Below are 21,275 nucleotides of genomic sequence, written 5' to 3'. Positions count from 1 at the left end.
GGTCTGAAAAGTTGGTTGGTAGGATTTCAATCTTTTGGAATTTACTGAGGCTCTTTTTGTGTCCTAGTATGTGGTCTATTCTGGAGAATGTTCCATGTGCACTTGAGAAGAACGTGTATCCTGTTGCTTTTGGATGTAGAGTTCTGTAGATGTCTATTAGGTCCATCTGTTCTAGTGTGTTGTTCAGTGCCTCTGTGTCCTTACTTATTTTCTGTCTGGTGGATCTGTCCTTTGGAGTGAGTGGTGTGTTGAAGTCTCCTAGAATGAATGCATTGCATTCTATTTCCTCCTTTAGTTCTGTTAATATTTGTTTCAGGTATGTTGGTGCTCCTGTATTGGGTGCATATATATTTATAATGGTTATATCCTCTTGATGGACTGAGCCCTTTATCATTATGTAATGTCCTTCTTTGTCTTTTGTTACTTTCTTTATTTTGAAGTCTGTTTTGTCTGATACCAGAATTGCAACACCTGCTTTCTTCTCTCTGTTGTTTGCTTGAAATATCTTTTTCCATCCCTTGACTTTAAGTCTGTGCGCGTCTTTGGGTTTGAGGTGAGTCTCTTGTAAGCAGCATATGGATGGATCTTGCTTTTTTATCCATTCTATTACTCTGTGTCTTTTGATTGGTGCATTCAGTCCATTTACATTTAGGGTGATTATTGAAAGGTATGAATTTATTGCCATTGCAGGCTTTAAGTTTGTGGTTACCAAAGGTTTAAGGTTAGCTTCTTTACTGTCTTACTGTCTAACTTAACTCGCTTGTTGAGCTATTATAAACACAATCTGATGATTCTTTATTTCTCTCCCTTCTTATTCCTCCTCCTCCCTTCTTCATATGTTGGGTGTTTTGTTGTGTGCTCTTTTTAGGAGTGCTCCCATCTAGAGCAGTCCCTGTAGGATGCCCTGTAGAGGTGGTTTGTGGGAGGCAAATTCCCTCAACTTTTGCTTGTCTGGGAATTGTTTAATCCCTCCTTCATATTTAAATGATATTCGTGCTGGATACAGTAGTCTTGGTTCGAGGCCCTTCTGTTTCATTGCATTAAGTATATCATGCCATTCTCTTCTGGCCTGTAGGGTTTCTGTTGAGAAGTCTGATGATAGCCTGATGGGTTTTCCTTTGTAGGTAACCTTTTTTTTCTCTCTGGCTGCTTGTAATACTTTGTCCTTGTCTTTGATCTTTGCCATTTTAATTATTATGTGTCTTGGTGTTGCCCTCCTTGGATCCCTTGTCATGGGAGTTCTGTGTACCTCTGTGGTCTGAGAGGCCATTTCTTCCCCTAGTTTGGGGAAATTTTCAGCAATTATTTCTTCAAAGACATTTTCTATCCCCTTTTCTCTCTCTACTTCTTCTGGAATGCCTATGATTCTTATATTATTTCTTTTATATTGATCACTCAGCTCTCTTAAAATTCTTTCATTCCTGGAGATCCTTTTATCTCTCTCTGCATCAGCTTCTCTGCGTTCCTGTTCTCTGTTTTCTAGTCCATTAATGGTCTCTTGCATCTCGTCCATTCTGTTTTGAAGTCCTTCCAGAGCTTGTTTTATTTCTGAATTCTCCTTCCTTAGTTCTTGCATATTTCTCTGCAAGTCCATCAGCATGGTTATGACTTTTGTTTTGAATTCTTTTTCAGGTAGACTGGCTAAATCTATCTCCCCAGATTCCTTCTCAGGGGAAGATGTAGCAGATGCTGAAGCTGTCTGGGTTAGTCTTGTCTGAATCATATTTTTTTGCCTTTTCATGTTGACAGGTGCTATTGACTGTCAGCTGGGAGGGCCAAAATTTTCACTTACTACTGGCCTTTCTTTACTGGGGCAACTGCGACCCCTAGTGGCTTGTGTTGGGTAATTGCGTGTAGAGTGGGTCTTTGTGTCTTGCCTGGCCGGGAGGGAGAAATTTCCCTTTCTGTGGGCGGAATTTGTCTCAGGCTGCTTCTCTGCTTTCGCAGCGCCCGGTGGGGTGATGGATGGGGGGGCTGCTTGACTGTTTGCCTCCGTGAGGGGTCTCAGAGCTGTTGCCCAGGGGGTTAGTGCACCCGGTTTTCCCTGTAATTTCCAGCTGCTGTACTGTGACCTGGGTTGTTTCCGTCAAGCTGTTAAGTCCCTGTCCCTTTAAGACTTTCAAAAAGCCCCCGCTTTTCTTTGTCACAGGGGCATCAGCTTCAGCACCCGCTCTGAGGTCTTACCCCCTGTTCTCCCAGTATCCAGGGCCCCCTGGGCATATACTGTGTCTGCGCTCTGGCCCGGATGGCGGGGGCTGGGTGTTCGGCAGTCCTGGGCTCCGTCTCCCTCCCGCTCTGCCTATTCTTCTCCCGCCGGGAGCTGGGGGGAGGGGCGCTCGGGTCCCGCTGGGCCGGGGCTTGTATCTTACCCCTTTCACCAGTCGCTGGGTTCTCGCTGGTGTAGCTGCAGTCTGGCCACTGTCCTGCGTCTTCTGGTCTCTCTTTTAGGGCTAGTTGTGTTTGTTGTATTTTCAAAAGTATATATGTTTTTGGGAGGAGATTCCCACTGTCCTACTCACGCCGCCATGTTGGCTCCGCCCCCCTCTACCTATCCTCTTTACACCAAAAACTTTTTAGAAGAAAATCAATTCTATAAAAATATGATAATTACAGGAAATAATATTTAAATAGAATACACATAGGAACAATAGAGTCAGAAGAATATGTTAAATTAAAATAAGATACTATATATTTTAAATGTACACTATTTTAAACAATGGTTTATTACCATGCTATGCTTAATGGTCATTTACAAGACAAATATGAGAGTCTACAAATTCATTCAAGTTTCGACAAATATTTATTTATATGTGCCAGGCAAAATAGATCATCAAAGAACGAACACACAGCTAATTTTATTTAAATTATTTAAATATTAAATTAAATAATTTAAATTATTCTCACACAAAGTTTCAGTTAAGCAGGATACATATATTCTAGAGATCTGTACAATATTGTCCTTACAGTTACCAATACTGTATTGTACACTTAAAAATTTAAGAAAGTAGATCTCATGTTTTGTTCTGACCACAATAAATTAAATTTCAAACAAACAAAAATGATGGGAGAGAAAAGCACAAACATAAAAACACCCTGACTCTGATTGAACTTTTTTCTAGTGGCAAATATATGGAAATACATACAGAAAAAATGTGATTAAAAATGCAGAGTACACAATAATATGCACAGATATTATATGGCTATATAAAATATATATATGTGCATTGACCGACATCTGATTTAGAAGCAAGTATTTAATTGATTATTTTTGTCAAATAGTATAAATTAATAATTGCATTAAAATTTTTAAATTGTGAAGTGCTAAAAATGTTTTCCATTCTAGATGGAAACATTCAGCAACTCATTCAGTAATTACTTCTTGAAGACTATTAACTATTATTATTGATTTATTCTAACAAACTAGCAGCTGCTTCTAGAACCCAAGCAAGTTACCAGGTTATCAATACAGTGTAATGCATGCCATGCATGACAGGGTGAAAGAGAAGGGGCCTTAAACTCATGTGCCTGGATTCATCAAAGGAGATGAGCAGCCAGTTCACATAAAGGAAATAAAGAGACACATTCATTAGAGTAACAAGTGTGCCAGCAGAAGACCTATGAGCTACACTTGAGGTAATCTAATTGGACTCAGATTCCAAAGAATTTACAGTTTAGTAGGTAATCTAATTGGACTCAAATTCCAAATTAAATTAAACCAGTGGGGGGAAAAAGTAAATAACATGTTTTGGCAATGTGTGCTTTTTCTCTTATTTCAGTTTCTTCCAGTGGGTTTTGAGATACATCCATTGGTAAAACACTGGTCACGGGAGTTGCTTGGTGAGTCTGACATTTTAACATGGCAAACATTGCCTTCCGGAACCTATAATAAGAAAGAGAAAATATGGCATTATCCTATAATGATTTGGAACTTTTAAATCACTTTCAAATATGATTAAGATGCCACTACTGCCAACTGACACCTTCAAATAAATTTCTGCCTCCAACTTTAACATCTCCAGTTGAGAACTTTAATAAATGTATCAATTATATGGTACAGTTAAAGACCAATTTTGTGTCATCGATTATAAACATTAAAGACATTTACTAACAATAATTATGTCTAAGATGACACATTTAATGTCAGGTGCAAAGATTTATTTATTTGAACTGAGAATGTGTATTTCATGTACTTGTTCTTTTGAGAATTAAAGGGAGCTTGAGAATGACTGATCTTTTCAAGAGAACTACCAATTGACACTGAATTAAAAGTGGTTCTTCATTCTTCTATATGGATGTTTATTCTTTTCTTATTGAAGTATCATTGATATGCAATCTTATATTGATTTCAAATATACAACACAGTGGTTCAACAGTTACCCATATTATTAAATCCTTACCCCATCTAGTACTGTTACTATCTGTCAACACAGAAGGATGTTACAGAATCATTGACTATATTCTCCATTCTGTACTTCTATCCCCATGACCAACTTATATCATGATTGAGAATTTTTGTGCCCCTTTATCCCCCTCCCCTTCCCACACACCTCCCCAAACACCTCCCCCATGGTAACCACTAGTCTCTTCTCAGTGTCTCTGAGTCTACTGTTTTGTTCATTTTGTTTTGTTTTGTTTTTATATTCCACAAATAAGGAAATCATATGGTATTTGTCTTTCTCTGCTTGGCTTATTTCAGTGAGCATAATACCCTCTAAATCCATCCATGTTCTTGCAAATGGCAGTATTTTTTATGGCTGAATAGTATTCCATTGTGTACATATACCACTTCTTTATTCACTCATCTATTGATTGACAGGTCTATTTTTTGTTTGTTTGTTTCTTCACATTCCTATAGCTAAAGCTGCTCTCCCAAACATGTGCATAAATACCTAAGTTTAACAGAAACAGCATTGGCTTTCCAAGATCAAATTTTCACCTGACCTCTACTGAGACTTCTCTGGTCAAATATTTAAGGACAGTATATTGATTCATTCCATCTTTTAACAGTAGCAGGAAATAAAACAACCGAAACTTCCCTGAGGAGGCAGAAAAGAAATCCTTACTGAGAGTCCCAATAGAGGGTTAATTCATTGTCCTGAATGACTACCCAGTCCTGAAGCCCTTTACCTTAGCACTGGGGTTTTCCCCTGCATTTGAATGATAGGTCTTCTTTCTATTAAATATATAATTATGTTACCCATTTAGGGACCCAACATTGACTTGCCTTGCCCATTTTCCAGTAATAGACCCACTCTTCTTTGGAAACCAACTCCATGTATTTTGGGTAGAGTAGCCATGAAGACTACTGAGCCCACCAATGACCTTCCAGGGGCTTTTCTGCCAGAGAGCCATCTGAGATTGAATCTCATGTTTGGGGATGCTTAGCCGGTAGAACTTGGGTTTGGGGCTGTGCAGGATCATCTCATGTCTATGTGGGAAGAACTTATCACAGAACTGGAGCTTTAGGTATTTAAGATCTTAGCTTCTCCAGCTGCATGAGCCAAAAAAACTTTTACACTAATTTGAAGTGAGTTTCTGTCATTTACTCCCAAAATGTCTCAGAACACTCTCCATTGCCTTTTTAGCATTCTTTCTGTATCCACTTTTTGATTCAGAAGTATCTTAGACATTACTTACTTTTTATTAGCAACCACATAAATACAGGGATTGTAGAATGTAGAAGATTTTGCAAACAGCGGAGCTATGATGGCCACGGAGGGAGGAATCTTCTTTGGGTCACCAAAAGAAGCCCAGAAGCACACGATGGAGTAAGGGGACCAGGCCACCAGAAACATGAATATCATTATCACAGACATCTGTAAAAGATAAAAAGATGTAAAATCAGTATTTGCCAAATGCAGTATCTAAAATACTCAAATAGCTAATATATCTAAAATAGCATGAAAAACTCTCTAGATTAGAAGTTGAGTAAGTTTATGTTGTTGATGACATAAAGGAAAAACTGAATTTTGCCCTTCCTTGTCATTGCTTGTGTTCCAGAAATCATCTATGATAAGAAGAGCTTGTGAAAGGGGTAGGATGTTCCAGGAACATAAAGAATGCCCTCTTTCTTTGGGTGTGCTAGGGAAGAATGCAAAATCTGACTTGATGAGTGTAAGATGAAGACCCACTCCTCACCCATTTCTAGTAATTGTGCTATGGGCTTCAGGCATTGCGTTTTGTTTTCTCACTGTCATCTGCTAATCTAAAAAAATGACTTTCAAACTTTATAAACTCAAACTAGAAAAAAAACAAAATCCTATATTGAGTTTATTGAATTCGAATACAATTTGAACTCAATGTATACTATGTACAGTGCAGCTAGTTTTGTAGATGAGCTCCCCTTGCATCTCGTTTAAATGAAACCTTATAATTTTTACCTTGTTCCCTCCTGATTGCCCATTAAAATGATGGAAAAGAGGTTTAAAAAAATATAAACTCCTATGGACTGAGAATCACAGATTATACAGTAGCCTTGTAAAAATTAAAACTGAATAACCAGATGAAATTCTAGAAAACTAGAGATGCACTGATGACCCTTAAAGCTTCCAGAAAGGATACACAGATCATGACAAAGTGTCAGTCACCAGTATGCTGTCAGCCTCTGTGATAGCAGCACTGGAAGCCAGGAGACTTCAGAGCAATGCCCTCAAAATCCTTTGAAAATCATTTTTTCTACTTAGAATTCTATACCAGGCAAATAATCAGTCAAGTATGATAACAGAATTAAGGCATTTTCAAACTTGCAAAATCTTTCCCAGAAATCTATTTGGGAACATGCTACACCAGAAGAGAGAAAGCAACCAAGAAAAAGGAAGGCCTGCAATCCAGAAACCAGGTAATCCAACCCAGGAGAGAGGCCCAAGGCTTCTGCAGCTGTGATGGAGGAGACCTAAGGATGCTGGCTCTCTGGCAGGGGTCTCAGATGTTGGCCAGCGTAGAGTAAGGGGCCCGAGAGTGCCAGTGGGGATAGTTCCAAGGAAAAGATAAAACCAATCTAGTCTAGTTCTGATGCATTTGAAAATACTGAAAGGAGGTTGATGCTTCTGGAGAGTTTTGAGATCAGTTAGTGACAAGTAACCAGAACAGTAAGCAAACAAAATTACAAAAAGAGAGAAAGTGAGAGAGAGGGAAAGAGAGGAGGAGGAGGAGAGAGAGAAAACGAATGGATTACGAACTCCAAGGGAGAAAAAGAAACACAAATCATAAACTTCTACAGAGATCTGCAAGAAATCTAATTATCTAAAATAGTTTATCACAATAATGTAAAACTGACTCTTCTTCTAACCCAATATTAACATTATAATGACAAGAAAAGGAGAAAGGTTGTGGCAGAGGAATACAAAAGGTTGGTGGAGAAGAAAATTAATTCTCATTGTCTGTGGTAGAAAATCAAGAAGCAATAGCAAAAAAAAAATCCAAAACAGCAGATAAGCACATCGTTTAGAAACATGGAGGCAAACCAAAAAAAAAAAAGAGATCCAGAGAGTAAGAATCGAGTAAAAACTCAATTACAAAAGTATTTTTAAAGATTTTAGTGTCTTACCTTTGTTACATCTACCTGGTCTGACCAATCTCTGTCCAGGTCCTCAGTGCAGTTACCAGCAGTGTGGCCCTTAATGGTTCGAGAGACGTGATAATAGCAGTAAGACATCACCGTCAAGGGCGCAATAAAATTCACTGCGACAACTGTCATCGTGAAAGAAATGAAGGATCTGGAAGTAAGAAAAGGGAACCATGACATCACTGCTTTAAGTCACTACTTTAAATCACTAGTACTTGTTAACTATACTAAGTAGGGGGAGGGAAACAAAGTAATTACTAGAAATAATACTGGCACTGTCTGGCAATCATTCTATTATTAAATGGCTTAGGAAGTATTATTTGACTTCTATTTCATTTAGACTAGGGGCTGGCAAACTATGGCCTGTGAGCCAAATCCAGCCTATCACCTATCTTTGTAAATAAAATTTTGTTGGAACCACATTCATTTATATACTGCCTGCGGCTGGACAGAGTTGAATAGTTGCAGCAGAGGCAGTCTTGCCTGTAAAGCCTAAAATACTTACCTGTCGACCTTTTACAGAAAATGTTTTAGATTTAGATTTAGTTTGAGAGTCAGATTTTCTATTTGCTTTTCTGAGTCATCTTTCATTTCTGTTAACAAATTATCCTCTTTTCCCTGGTAAATACAGAGGAACAACACAAACCGGCAAGCAAAGCCTCGCGGGGGAGGTGGGGCAGGGACGACTGCTTTTGCTGTGTGATTCTCGGCAGATGCGTGAGCACCAGTTCATCCTGAAAAGATAGTAGGGAGTCTGCTTGGGCTCTCGCAGAGCTGCTGTCTAGCAATGCTAACAACCCCATTCCCCTCTCAGATCCTACCTCTGAGGTGCAAGTATCAGAAGGGAGCTCTGTACCCCCTTTGTTGCCAGAGGAGAGAGAGGAAGGGACAGTGTAGGGTGACAAAGGGAGCTGGAAGGCCTTCACTGGCAAAAAAGTGTAAGTCAATGCGGGGGTCCCCCAGTCACTAACATGGAAGCCCTTTACCACATTGTTTGGAAAGCATTTGATCAGAGCTGAAATTTGAAATACTAAGAAAATATCTACATTAGAAGCATTTGATTATGAAGTGTAAATGTCTCTTACGTATCATTTTTCCGCCAGTTTATGGTACAGGTGGCCCCAGTAGGGTCTGGGGCATAACTAGCCCACCCAGTGAGAGGCATCAAGGCCCAAAAGAGGCCATTGGTCCAGGCTCCCAGGATCATGCAGATATAAGTGTTGGTGGTCATTCTTCTTCCTATTAATACATGAAATATTCGCATCATTTGCCAAGGGTAGGATTCATCTTTTCACTTTCTTTTAGCTGATTATTCAAAGTTGTTATCAAATAGATTCTTTACAGAGCACTCTAGTTCACAAAGCCTATCTATATGAATTCACATTCTGAAAAAGAAATGGCATATAAGCTGAAACCTTAAAAAAAAGGATCAGCCAGAGGAATAGTAGGGGGAAGCACTTTCTGAGTCTAGGGAAAAACAACACTTGCAAAGACCCCAAAGTTGGAAAGGATTTCACCAGTATCCTGAAGTGTGAGGGCCTTAGCCAAAGCTGGAAAGGTAGCAGGGGCTAGAGCATGCAGGGCCTTGGAGGCTGTTAGGAAATATGAATTTTATTCTAAATATAATAGGATATCATTGCAACTTTTGAACAGGGATTGTCAGAGAATTAAGAGTGACAGTGTCTGCAACCCACCACATTTATATTTTAAAGTCTATCTGTGACAAGTGGTGCTCAGGCAAGAAATGGATTCCCTGAGAAAGTTGAGAGAAGGGCTGTACCCGTGTGAGAACAGCAGAGTGTCAGGTATCGGTCCATGGCCACAGCCGTGAGTAACCCAATGCTTGCCATTCCAAAAAAGATATTCAGCGCAGCATAAATCTGAAAATCAAAATTTGAAAGAATCCGCCATTCTACACAATCTCCCAAGAGACATCTACATTTCTATCCCATTGCCAAAGTATCTTTCAAATACATTGAATGTTTTTTAGTTTACTAATTTTAAAATGTATCTTCCATTGTCAAATTATAACTGGTGTAATAAAGGCATTATGGAAAGTGTTTTGGTACTTCATTAATTAAAATAAGCTTTTTTATAAGTTTTAAAATTTATTTAATTCTATACAAAACTTCTACACAACTTACTCCATAAACAGAGTATAAAAATGAGCCGTAAATCAGGTGCAGTGAAAATAATCAATGAAAGATTAGTATTCAGAAAACAGGCAATTTAATAAAGGGAAAAGACAGGAAAAAAATGGGTTAGTCACACAAAAGCACACCTGAATGTTTATGACTATACCAAAGACATAACTTCCCTCACCGACAACATTCACCTCCTGCAAGTATCTGACTCGATTTCCCTTCCAAATGCCCAGGGCACTATCTCCAACAGGGTTTTGTAGCAACCCCACCTTCACACCCATCAGAGGGCAAGGAAGCTGGCAGAGGGACTAGGCAGCCTGGAGGAAACGGGACAGAGATGGGAGGCAAGATGACTTGGTTCAGGATTAAGAGTGTTCATATTTGGGCAGAAAGGGGTTGGGGCAGCAGCTAGATTCACGCCCCAGGTGGTGTTCTTGTTGAGAATTGTGTGGCATCTAGACCTATCAGTTCTTCCGTGGCTTCTGGCGTTGCTGAAAATAGTTCTAGAAATGTTCCTTACTGCAGCTTTATGGATAAAAGGGAAATTTTGGAAACAGATTAAAGAGTCAATGGGAGTGGAGTGGTTAAATTAAGAGCCATGTCACCAATCAGTGGAACAGTATGGAGTCATTAAAAACACTGTGGGATGGAAAGAAACTAGAAAAAGAAGAATAAATGAATCTCAGAGTTAGTAGGAGGGACATAATAAAGATCAGAACAGAAATAAATGAAGTAGAGAAGAATAAAACAATAGAAAAAAGTCAGTGAAACCAGGAGCTGGTTCTTTGAGAAAATAAACCAAATAGATAAATCCCTACCTGGATTTATCAAGAAAAAAGGAGAGAGTACACCCATAGACAAAATCAGAAACAAAGAAGGAATAGTCACAACAGATAACACAGAAACACAAAGACTTCAGAGATTAGAAAAAATATGCCAAAAAATAAGACAACCTAGAAGAAATGGACTTCTTAGAAAAATACAACCCAGGAAGAAACAGAAAATCAGAACTGACCAATTACCAGCAATGACACTGAATTAGTAATCAAAAACTCTAGGTGGAGAAAGACAAATACCATATGATTTCACTTATTTGTGGAATATAAAAACAAAATGGAATGAACAAAACAGCAGTAGACTCATAGACACTGAGAAGTGACTAGTGGTTACTACGGAGGAGGGTTTGGGGTCTGTGGGTAGGGAGAGTAAGGGGGATAAAGGGGCACAATAATTAACATTCACAATCTAAGTTGGTCACAGGGACAGTAGTACAGCTTGGAGAAATAATGATTCTGTAACATCTTTCTATGTTGATAGATAGTAACTGCACTAGAGGGGGTGAGGATTTAATAATATGGGTAACTGTTAAACAACTGTGTTGTACATTTGGAACCAATATAAGATTGTATATCAATGATACTTCAATAAAAAATTTTGATATTAAAAAAACACTGTGGGATGGAGCCATTTGCTTCTAATCTGTACACTTTTCTGTTGGTATTCTTACTTCGGTAGAAAGAACTGCATTTTAAATGATGCTGTAGACTATTTAACAGCATGAGCAAAAACTCTCAATTCAATGCCAAATTTAAAAAATTTAAACTGTACTGTATTATATATATTTGAATATTGCTAAAAGAGCAGACCTTAAATGTTCTCATCATAACAAAGAAATGTTCACTATGTGAGGGGATGGAGGTGTTAACTAATGTTATGTTGGTAATCAGTTTGCAGTATAAAAATGTACCAAATCAACATGTTATACACAATGTTATTGTCAATTATATCTCAATAAAACTGGAAAAAGAAAATATGTAAAACTGCATTATGTATTCAAAGAAATGTAAAATATAAGATACCACTTTACAACCATCAAAATGATAAAAACTTAAAAGTCTGACAATCCCAAGCACTGGGGAGAATGTGGAATAATAGTTCTCATAGTTGGTATAACCATTTTAGAAAGCAATTTGACCACATCCAATAAAGTTGATGAATATTCTCTGCAACCCCCCATCCCTCTCCTAAGCAGTATGTCTAAAACTCACATATTGTAGGAGACATGTATAAGAACATTTACTGAAGCCTTGTTTGTGGCAGAAAAACATTGGTAATAAATGCTCAATAATAGGAAAATGAGTAAGTACATTGAATATGTTCATGAAATGGAATATCACACAGCAATTAAAATGAGTGACTCATAGCTATATCAACAGCATGGATAAACCTCAAAAATATAACATTGCATACTGAAAGGAATAATGCAAACAATGTTATTTTATTTACAAAATTTAAACCATTCAGACAGTATATAGTTTATGAACACATAACTATGTAGTAAAATAGAAAAACATTCATGGGAGATAAAGGAATAAGACTGGGGATGGTACGCAAAGGCCTTCAATAGTATCTGTAAAGTTTTATATCTTCAAAAAGAAAAACAACCTCAAGCATACATTGCAAAACATTAAGATTTGACACAACTGGTTGATGTACATTTGGGTGTTCATTATTCTCTATTGCTCTCATTTTATTCTTTATAATCTCATACCCAAAATAGTAAACTGTTTAAAAAAAGTCAGGCCAGAAGTCATATTTGTCTACTATTCTAATGCAAATCAACATTTATTTCCTTGTCAGTAAGAATAATAGTATATAATTATAAACTATACTATATATATATATATATATATATATATATAAAGTAGCAATTCTCATAGAAGACTTTCTATAGGGAAAAATCAATGACATTGTAGCTTAATTAATATTGTTTAGATGTTATAGTCATTAAATATTTCATTGTTTCAAATGAAAGTAGGTTTCTTTTTGAATTTGTAATATGAAAATTTTCATTTTTCTTTCTAAATAAATGCTAATTTTTTGCTAATTTGTTTTTTTCCTTTAGGTTGGGGAAATTTTGAAAATGTAATGATGTCAACACCATTTCCCTTATTAAAGAATCTGTATCTCAGTCACTCTTGAGGTTGTTTTCAATAAGAGCACCATATCTACTATCCTACATGACCTTCTTTTATTATAACCTTTGGAATACTTTTCAAACATTTAAATTTTCATCTCTTTTATCTACTATATTTTACTTTCATTCCAGAGATCTCCAATACCTGACATCCTGCATATCCGAATTTCCAACTTCCATTCAGATCTGAAGCAGCAGACATGGGATAGCCAATGCTACTGACCCCTATGTCAGTAACAGCCAGGTTAATGATAAGTGCATTTGTGCATGTCCGAAGTTCCTTGTGCTTAATGAAGATGCCCAGAACTATCATGTTGCTGAGAACACTTATCATACCTGAGAACATACACAAAAAACCCATACCCTTTAATTCGAATGTTTGAACGTAGTATTGAAATATTTAAGCCTCTTCACAAACATAGCAAATCCACTTTAGTTCAATTATTTGAAGAGCTCCAGCTGTTCTTAACACCAGTTGCAATATCTTCACAGCCCTTCTGTGAAATAGAAGAAAATTAAAACGTGAAGAATCTGTCGATTGCATAAGCAGCAGTGAGGGTCTGTGTTAATGTCATCGTTATTCATCACCCCGTCCTTGAAATTCCTCCCTTGCCCTTCCTGATACTAGCCTTGCTGTTCTTTAGGATATATGCATGACCATATCATTCTCTTTTGGCAGCATAATCTCCTCCTCTCCTTCCTGAGGCCAGAGACCTTTATTCTCTAGTTTCCTTTCTCAAGCTTCAACTGTCATTCTATCCCAATCTGTCACTTTCCAGCCCTAACTCATGCTCCACGTCCCTTTTCACTCAACTCATTGCCATCACACATTTATTAAGTATCTACTGTGTAGTAGATCATTTGACTCTTCCAATATTACTTGAAACTCAACATGTCCAAATCTGATTTCTTCATCCAACACACACACTCGCACACAAGAATACACAGCGCAAGTTTTGGCTATCCAGAGAGGAAGTCAAGCTGGCTTCAGGTACATTGAGAAGCCTTACGGGTGACATTGCCATTTCCACAGTCTGACGTTTAGCCTTGATGGTCCAGAAACTCCATTTTTTCAGTGCCCCAGATTTGGCTGGATTCAGATAGGTGCAGGACTGAACCTCTTAATCAGAATGTAATGAATTAACTCACAATGAGAAGACCAGATGCACATGTTAGCCCTAGGAACACCCTCTTCGTGCTGCAAAGGATGCATAAATTTCCCATAAAACAGATGTGGGTCATACTAGGTCCTAAGGGTGTGGGTGGGTGATGAATAGATTTAGCTGAGAAGCTAGAGCCACTACCAGATATGTGGGGGCTGAAGGAGGAGTGAGTAAAAAAGAAATGGAGTTGTGTTCACCACCATGAAGAGTACTACTGCTGAACAGCCCCGAGATGTGAGCAGAGGGAGGGAAGGTTTCCAAGCACCAACACACGAAAGTATCAGCTAAGGAAGAACTTTTATGTTTGCACCTTGGTCAGAACTTCCCGTTTGGCATCCAATTACACTAATCTTGTAGATTCCTGTTTTCCTTCTCCATGTTGCGGAAGGGTAAGCCTGCTAGAATTAACCACAGCCCTTCTCCTCCTCAAAACTTCTAATAACCCCCTATTGTCTGCGGGACCAAAGTCCACGTGTCCAGTCCACGTGTCCCAATCTGATTATTCCAGGCTCTTTGGCTCAATCTGTTTTCACACTCTAAGCAAATTTCTACACTTGTCAAATAAGCTCTCCATTCTAGTTATTTATCAAATACAATGCCAGGCTTGTTGTAAATTGTGACTCATATTTCTCTCACTTAGAACACCCTACTTCTTACCTCTATCCCAATGCTACCCATCTTTCACATTTCTCTTGAAGCCCAGCTCTGCCCTCAGAGCCTTCCCCTACCTAAATATACTCTTTTCTCTAAATTCCCAAAGTACTTGCTTATATTCTCCTGAATCTTACATGATGATGTATCATTTAACCCTTATGTATTCCTAGTCTTCCCTTGTAGATGTCAGGCTCCATAATGATTTCTATGTTCTTTGAGTATGTGGCATGTAACAGATTTGTTTAATAAATGGACCCCAACTAAAACTCACATTGCTTAATTTCAATTATTCCTGAAAGCATAATTAAGGCACAGAAATAACAAATCTGATGAGTGTTTGGCTCTATTTTTAGCATCAAGTATTGTAGTGTGGATACAGAAATATTCCAAAAAGCTTAATTAATTTCAAGAAAATTTCTGGGCTACCTACAGATTTGATGATTTAAATAGTCAGATAAAACACAGTGCAATAAATTGCTACCTACCAAGTATGCAACCAGAATAACATCACTACTTTTGGGGAGATCTTAGATACAATGGAGGGTAAGAGGTAAACAATTCAGCTCCTCTTGTATTCTCTCTGCAGCTGTCTCAAGGGCTCTGCTTTATTTTTCTATCTGTAGGTGTTTTCTAATGAATAGACAAAAGATCATTTAATAGTTAGGTCTAAATTAAGTCAGTTTCCCCTTGGTTCTGTAGCTTTTCTCTCATCTCTTTGGCAGATGCTTCTTAATCTACTTCCTGGCCCTTCTTTATCTCCATGTAATGAAATATATGTACTGTCCAAGTTTCCAACCTACACCCTCTCTTTTCACTCAACACATAATCTGAGTTATTTCATCCATATCCAAGGATACATACTGATACTTTCCAGATCGATTTCATAAAATTCAAACCCATATGTTCAGCTTTTTACTGGACATTTCTCGAACTTAACCCAGAGACATGTCCTGCGCCAAACTGTTCTTCCCCAGCTGTGTCCCTCTTTTGGTGAATAGCTTCACCATCTGTCCAGTTGCCCAAAAAAAAAAACTAGTTGTCATCTTTGATGCTTCCTCATATTCTCCCCCAATCTCCACATCCAGCTATCAATTCTAACTTCTAGCTCCTGTCCTTTTACTTCTTTCTGTCCCCTCCCTCCTCAGGACCTTCTGAATCTTAATCAAGCAGGGGCCCTTTACATGGTCTTTTAGTAATTACTATAGCATATTTCTAAAATGCAAATTGAATCATGTCATTCAGTGACTCCTTATCACCTTTATGACTTATGTGATTCTTCATTACCTGGTACACAGCCATCCTCTTCAGCCTTCATTTTATAATTCATTCATAATAAATTTATTTCAGATCCTTAATTTACTATGCCCTCTTTCCTCCCAGCTTCAATCAGAGAAAGGGAGAGTGCTTAAGTTAGCAAAAATTTGAACAAGCTAAAATCCAACAGAAATATTAAATTAAAAATTGAATTTAAAGTGAAAAATCCAAATAGGCTCTCATTAAAAGTAAGAAATGAAATAAATGCTTAGACTGCATTATTTTCCTCATAGCTTTGGTTTTGATTTGGAAGTTCAAATGGGTTTTATTAATGGGGTAAAATCAGGGGACCCAAAGAACAATAAATGTTTAAAGCATAAAGGGGTTGGCTATGCCCCCTTCAGTTCATCTACCAAAAAACGCAACCACATACTCACAGTCTGCCTTGATAAAACTGACCCATGTGGTTAGATGTGAAGGCTCAGGAAAGAAAATGCCTGCATGCAAAACCTGATGTAGCTACATAGATGTGTGTGTTGAGCAAGTTACTTAAACTCTTCATCTGTATAAATGGAGGAAAATAAAACTAATTCACTTACTAAATTAGCATAAAGATGAATTATTCTGCATGTTAATTTAGGATAGTGCAAGTATTCAAATGGTAACATTAGCAGCAGAGATGGTAGACATAGTGGTCTTACTACTCATAGTTGTAGGAATACAGTAGTACTAGCAGTAAGATTACTGCAATGTTACTATATTACAGAGATTAGAATCAGAATATTTTCTTATTGAGAAATTTGCTTTGCTTGCTGTAACCAGACCAGAATATAGCTTTTCTTAGTCATCTACAAAACACTAACTAAACCAAAAGTTTGTTTACGAAGTATTTCCATGTAATTGTGATAAGGAGATTTTCCATTTAGGTAGCATATGTTTTCTCATATGTTTGCAACAAATAAATGATCAAAGAGACAATGGAACTTGTCCAGTACTTAACATACAGAGGTATTCAAATGAACAAGTAGGCTTACCACTAAAATTTACAAAAATTAGCTGAGGATAACAATTTCTAGCACAGAATAGTCTTAATTGGGAATTATCGAGAAGCAAAGCAATTATAAAGAACAAACTGGGTACAGTAGCATTTGTTATACTTTCCATGTTACTTTAGAATATATTTGAAAATTTTAATGTCAATCTAAAAAATAATCCAGTAATAAAAAGTTACTTCTAAAACTCATTACTGAACACAAAGTTGGAAATGAAGTGACTGCTCAGTATAAAATTTAACCATAGTTCAATCTATACATAAAAGATGATAGGCAGATAATTTCTATTGTCATTTCCCCTATTCCATTTTTTCAGCTAAGAAGTCTTTACCTTAAACAAGTCTATGCATAAGTGAATCAATGAGAATGTGTATGTGGGGAAAAAAACAAATATATTTGCCCAACACCTATTGCATGTGTCACTTAGGTGCATTTATGTGTCACTTAATGTTACTCTTCACAACAATTGTGACAGGTAGCTTTTTCTTACCCCCATTTCACAGGTCAAGAAAATGGAAGAACAAAAAGGTAAAGGAATTTGCTCACTGTTGCAAAGATATTAAAAGAGGAAACCTAAAGCTCGAGTTTTCCAATATAACATCTGGAATGAGCTGAATTTTCAAACTCTGTCCTTAATGACAATATACTCTGCTCTCTCTTTTTACAATTTTAATTTTCTTTCCAAGATCTTTGAATCTCAACTAGATTCCCTCAGCAAAGACAAAACTACAAAATTTGAGAATAGTAAATATTGTTAAAATAATCTTTTATTTAAGTTTTTAATGTTTGCACTCTTCCCCAATAAAAACATTTGACAGTGATAACGACACATAAGGCTTACTATAAAATAATTTTTCATTTTATAGTAAACTTTTCTCAGCCTCACTTAACTGCTCTTACATTGTTCACCAAGATTCACTTTAACCACCATTAACAATGATTTCATTTATCCTATCACCTACATTATTTGATCTCTACAGCCAGGAAATAGAGCAATATCATCCTTATTTACATGAGCACCTCAACTCAGAAAGGATGGATTTGTCAAGGTTGGACACCATATGGAACTCAAAACATTCTCTCTGACCCATGCTTTATCTACTGCCTTCTGATGAAAACTCTGCTTTTTTCACCCATTCGAAAGCAAAGTAACTGTAATTGGAGTAAACATTCCTACCTGCCATAATCAAGTAAGTTGCAACAATATTGTGTTCTGTCTGTGAAAAGATGGAGCCATCTTCATTTTTGGACTCTGAACTGTTGCCTAAATTATTCCTTAGCATTTTGCAGGAACGATATTGAGGCAGCCTTCACAATGCGCCTTCAGTACTTCTGAAATGTTACAAAAGCCACGGAGCAAACATTTTCAGAACCAATCATTTCCACTTAAAGACCTCAAAGAAGGGCTTTTTCATAAAGGCCCTCCCTTAAAAATTTAACTGGGCTAAAGAGGAAAGGACTTTAATTCCCAGAACAAGGGAAAAGCTTATTAGCAAAATAAAGAGAAAAACCAAGCACCACACATTTTAAACAATTTGGACATTAACCTTATATTTAAGGAAATCATCAAGTGCACATATCTCATTTAAATAATAAACTCAGAAAATATGTGCAGGAGCTGACTTAGCTAATTTGTTAGAAATCAGTTCTGAAATTAACAGCTAGGATTAGTCCTCTGAAACTATTCAGATTAAGGTCCTTCTTTCTGTTGACCCTTTCAAGTTTTCCCATTTCAGTCCCTTTTGTCTTTTCCATCACAATTTAAATAGAAATATATAAATACTCTTCTTTCATCCTTCCAAACCCTACCCTAAAGGTAATATTGTTCAGTGTATATCCTTTCTGCTTTTCTTTGTTGATACATATGCTCATACAAAGTTTTGAGGTTTCCCCATTTTTTCTTTTCTCTTAAGCAAAAATGGGAAGTATGTATATATAAAATCATTCTGTAACTTGTTTTCCCCTAAAGCCCTATCAGAAATTCCAGGTCAATAAACCTAAGTCTACCTTATTAATAAGTATATATTTCATGGCATGAATATAGTATGATCTCCTTCCCAAGCCACCTCAGTTCATTTACCCTACACTTTCATATGCAGAATTTTCTGATAATAATCTTGGCATTTATCAGCAAAGTATCTGGATTCAATCATTCATCTTGTAAAATACTGAGCATTCTAATATTCTGCTATCTTGTTGTAAGTTAAAAAGTAGATTACAAAAGTGGGTTACAATCTAACATGAACATTTACAGCTAGAATAAAATATCCCTACCACCTTTGCCCCGAATATTGTTGATGCCATGTAATATTATTAAAATCTGATTCCTCTCAATAGAATTTCTGAAAATCAGTTCACTTCAGAGAAATGCTAGATGCATCAAGTAAACAGTATAAGCACAGAACCTCTAGAGGGCTATATTTATCCACTTTTATAAATCTTAGCCTAGCAGGAAGGGACCAAACCAAGCTAATCCTTTTGCCTATTCTTTCAGCTAAATATACACTGAAGAAGTTGAATCAAGTTGGTTTATTTGTCCCACATCTTATAGTTACAAGTACTCAGATTTTTATAAATGTAAAGTAATACTCCAGCATATCTATACTAAGAAAACAAACCTCATGAGTATTCCAGTATCAAAATATTTTCAAATGACCCTAAAGCAATGAAAATAATACCCAAGAGGAACTCTCTCATTTAAAAATCTATGAGCTATTGGGTCTTAAGTTTTTTCTTTTTTACATTCAGCATGCAGATTAAAATTTTTTTTGAGTTTTCTTTGTTCATAGTCCCTTCCTTTTCTGTAATGGATTATACCTAGCTGTAGCATCCATTTAAAATTTTCCAGAAATAATTATTTTCATTTATAAGAACTGAAGAGAAACAATTCCAAAGATGTCCAGCTGCCTACCATAAATAAATATCATTTACCATAAATCATTTTACAGATGAGTGTGTCAGGTGCATTCAAAGTATTTTTGCATGCTTCCTTCATGAATGATATAGACAAGTCACTGGGATGAGGCTTAGAAGATGTAACTATAAGTGTATCAAGTTTACATAGTTCATGATTCTTTAATTGGCCTAAAACCAATCTTCTCTTCCTGATTCTTCTCAAATTTTCAGGAATACCAGGAAATATTGCTTGGATCCATTAAACTATTTAATTGCTATAGCAACAAGTGCACTCTAATACCATGTAAGCAATCAGAATGTTATTCAGTTAACTCAAAGGGTTTAATATGTGAATAATCATCAAAGTGCCTTTTACAATGAACTGAGATACTTGCCACAGTACCAAATTAATTAATGCAAGGCTCCCTAAACATGTGAACTAAATGCCCCCAAGAAAAGAAGAAAGAACTCTATAAAAAAGGGAAAAATAAAATGTAGAAGTAACAATTTAAAGATGGCCAATGACCAAAAGATATAGCGTGATCAAAGGTTTACAATGACCAAAAGGTAAAAGGTGACGTTCTCCAGGTGGTTTGTCTGCCGACTGGTATATTACTTCCATCAGAGACTTTGAAAAATGTTTAAAAAAAAAAAAAGTGTAGGAACACTGCAGTATTATTTGTCCTTGGGCCAATGCTATCACCCTTCTAATGCTTGCTATGTCTTTCACAAACAGTAAAAACCCTGGTCCTAACTCTCACTGAAAATTTCAACCTAAGGATTCTAAACCAAATAGTCTCCTTTTCCAAGTTGTAAAAGCACAACCATTTCTTCCTGTGAAAAACTATTCTGCATATTTGTTCATCATATGTATTTATGGCCTATGTATTAATCCTTTTACAATCCCATTAATAAAAGAAATAAGTAAAACAAACTACTGACATAGGCAATACTCATGCTACTCAAACAAGCATTCAAGGTAAACCAAGTATAGGTATAGCATGCTAGAAAATTTAAAAGATATAGCAACATCATTCCTCCTGAAAATGAACACATGTGAAGGGGAAAAAAAATCAATGGGAGGGGAAATGGTCCCATATCACATATTCTAACTTGCTATCATAGTTACTTCTTGATACTACACTAGCAATGGGGACCAAAACCAATTTGATTTGTGATGCACCTACCCAGGAACATGCATCAGGCAATCAAATATTTATGGTGAATAACATTTTAAACTTTTAGAGTCCCTTAAAAAAAAGTAAAATAAAAACATTCACTAAACTTTTCAACATTCCACCTATGTTGAATGAGAAAAAGCGTTTCTTCAGAAATTTCTTGAATTTGTTATTACTTGAACAGACCTGTTGTACCTTTGATTCATAATCAATAGTAAAATTTGCTAATTATTAATTACAATTAGAGAAATTACTTTATTAACTCCTATTTGTGTACTAACATACAAAAGGGAAATACAATAAAGGGTGTTGATGTTCTTAAAAACAAAAGGCAAAGATTTTGAAGGGGGGGTGTTAATTTACAAATAATAATGAAGTACTGCTCAACTAGCCA

At 36.6% G+C, this 21,275-nt stretch overlaps 1 protein-coding gene across 1 annotated transcript; it reads right to left on the bottom strand.

Annotated features, from left to right (window-relative positions):
• Positions 1 to 3,667: 3,667 nt before the first annotated feature.
• RRH (retinal pigment epithelium-derived rhodopsin homolog) lies at positions 3,668 to 21,267 on the bottom strand. Its single transcript, XM_036920878.2, has 7 exons — positions 17,986 to 21,267; positions 12,831 to 13,021; positions 9,345 to 9,444; positions 8,650 to 8,803; positions 7,547 to 7,715; positions 5,638 to 5,816; positions 3,668 to 3,880 (listed from the first exon to the last, which is right to left on the bottom strand). The coding sequence occupies exons 1-7, from the start codon at positions 18,089 to 18,091 to the stop codon at positions 3,706 to 3,708; spliced, it is 1,074 nt and encodes a 357-aa protein (XP_036776773.2). The 5' UTR covers positions 18,092 to 21,267; the 3' UTR covers positions 3,668 to 3,705.
• Between the last annotated feature and the right edge of the window lie 8 nt (positions 21,268 to 21,275).

Source organism: Manis pentadactyla, chromosome 5, assembly GCF_030020395.1.
Source record: "Manis pentadactyla isolate mManPen7 chromosome 5, mManPen7.hap1, whole genome shotgun sequence".
NCBI classification, from domain to species: Eukaryota; Metazoa; Chordata; class Mammalia; order Pholidota; family Manidae; genus Manis; species Manis pentadactyla.
The sequence above is the reverse complement of the archived record's forward strand: the minus strand, read 5'-3'. Positions and strand labels throughout refer to the sequence as shown.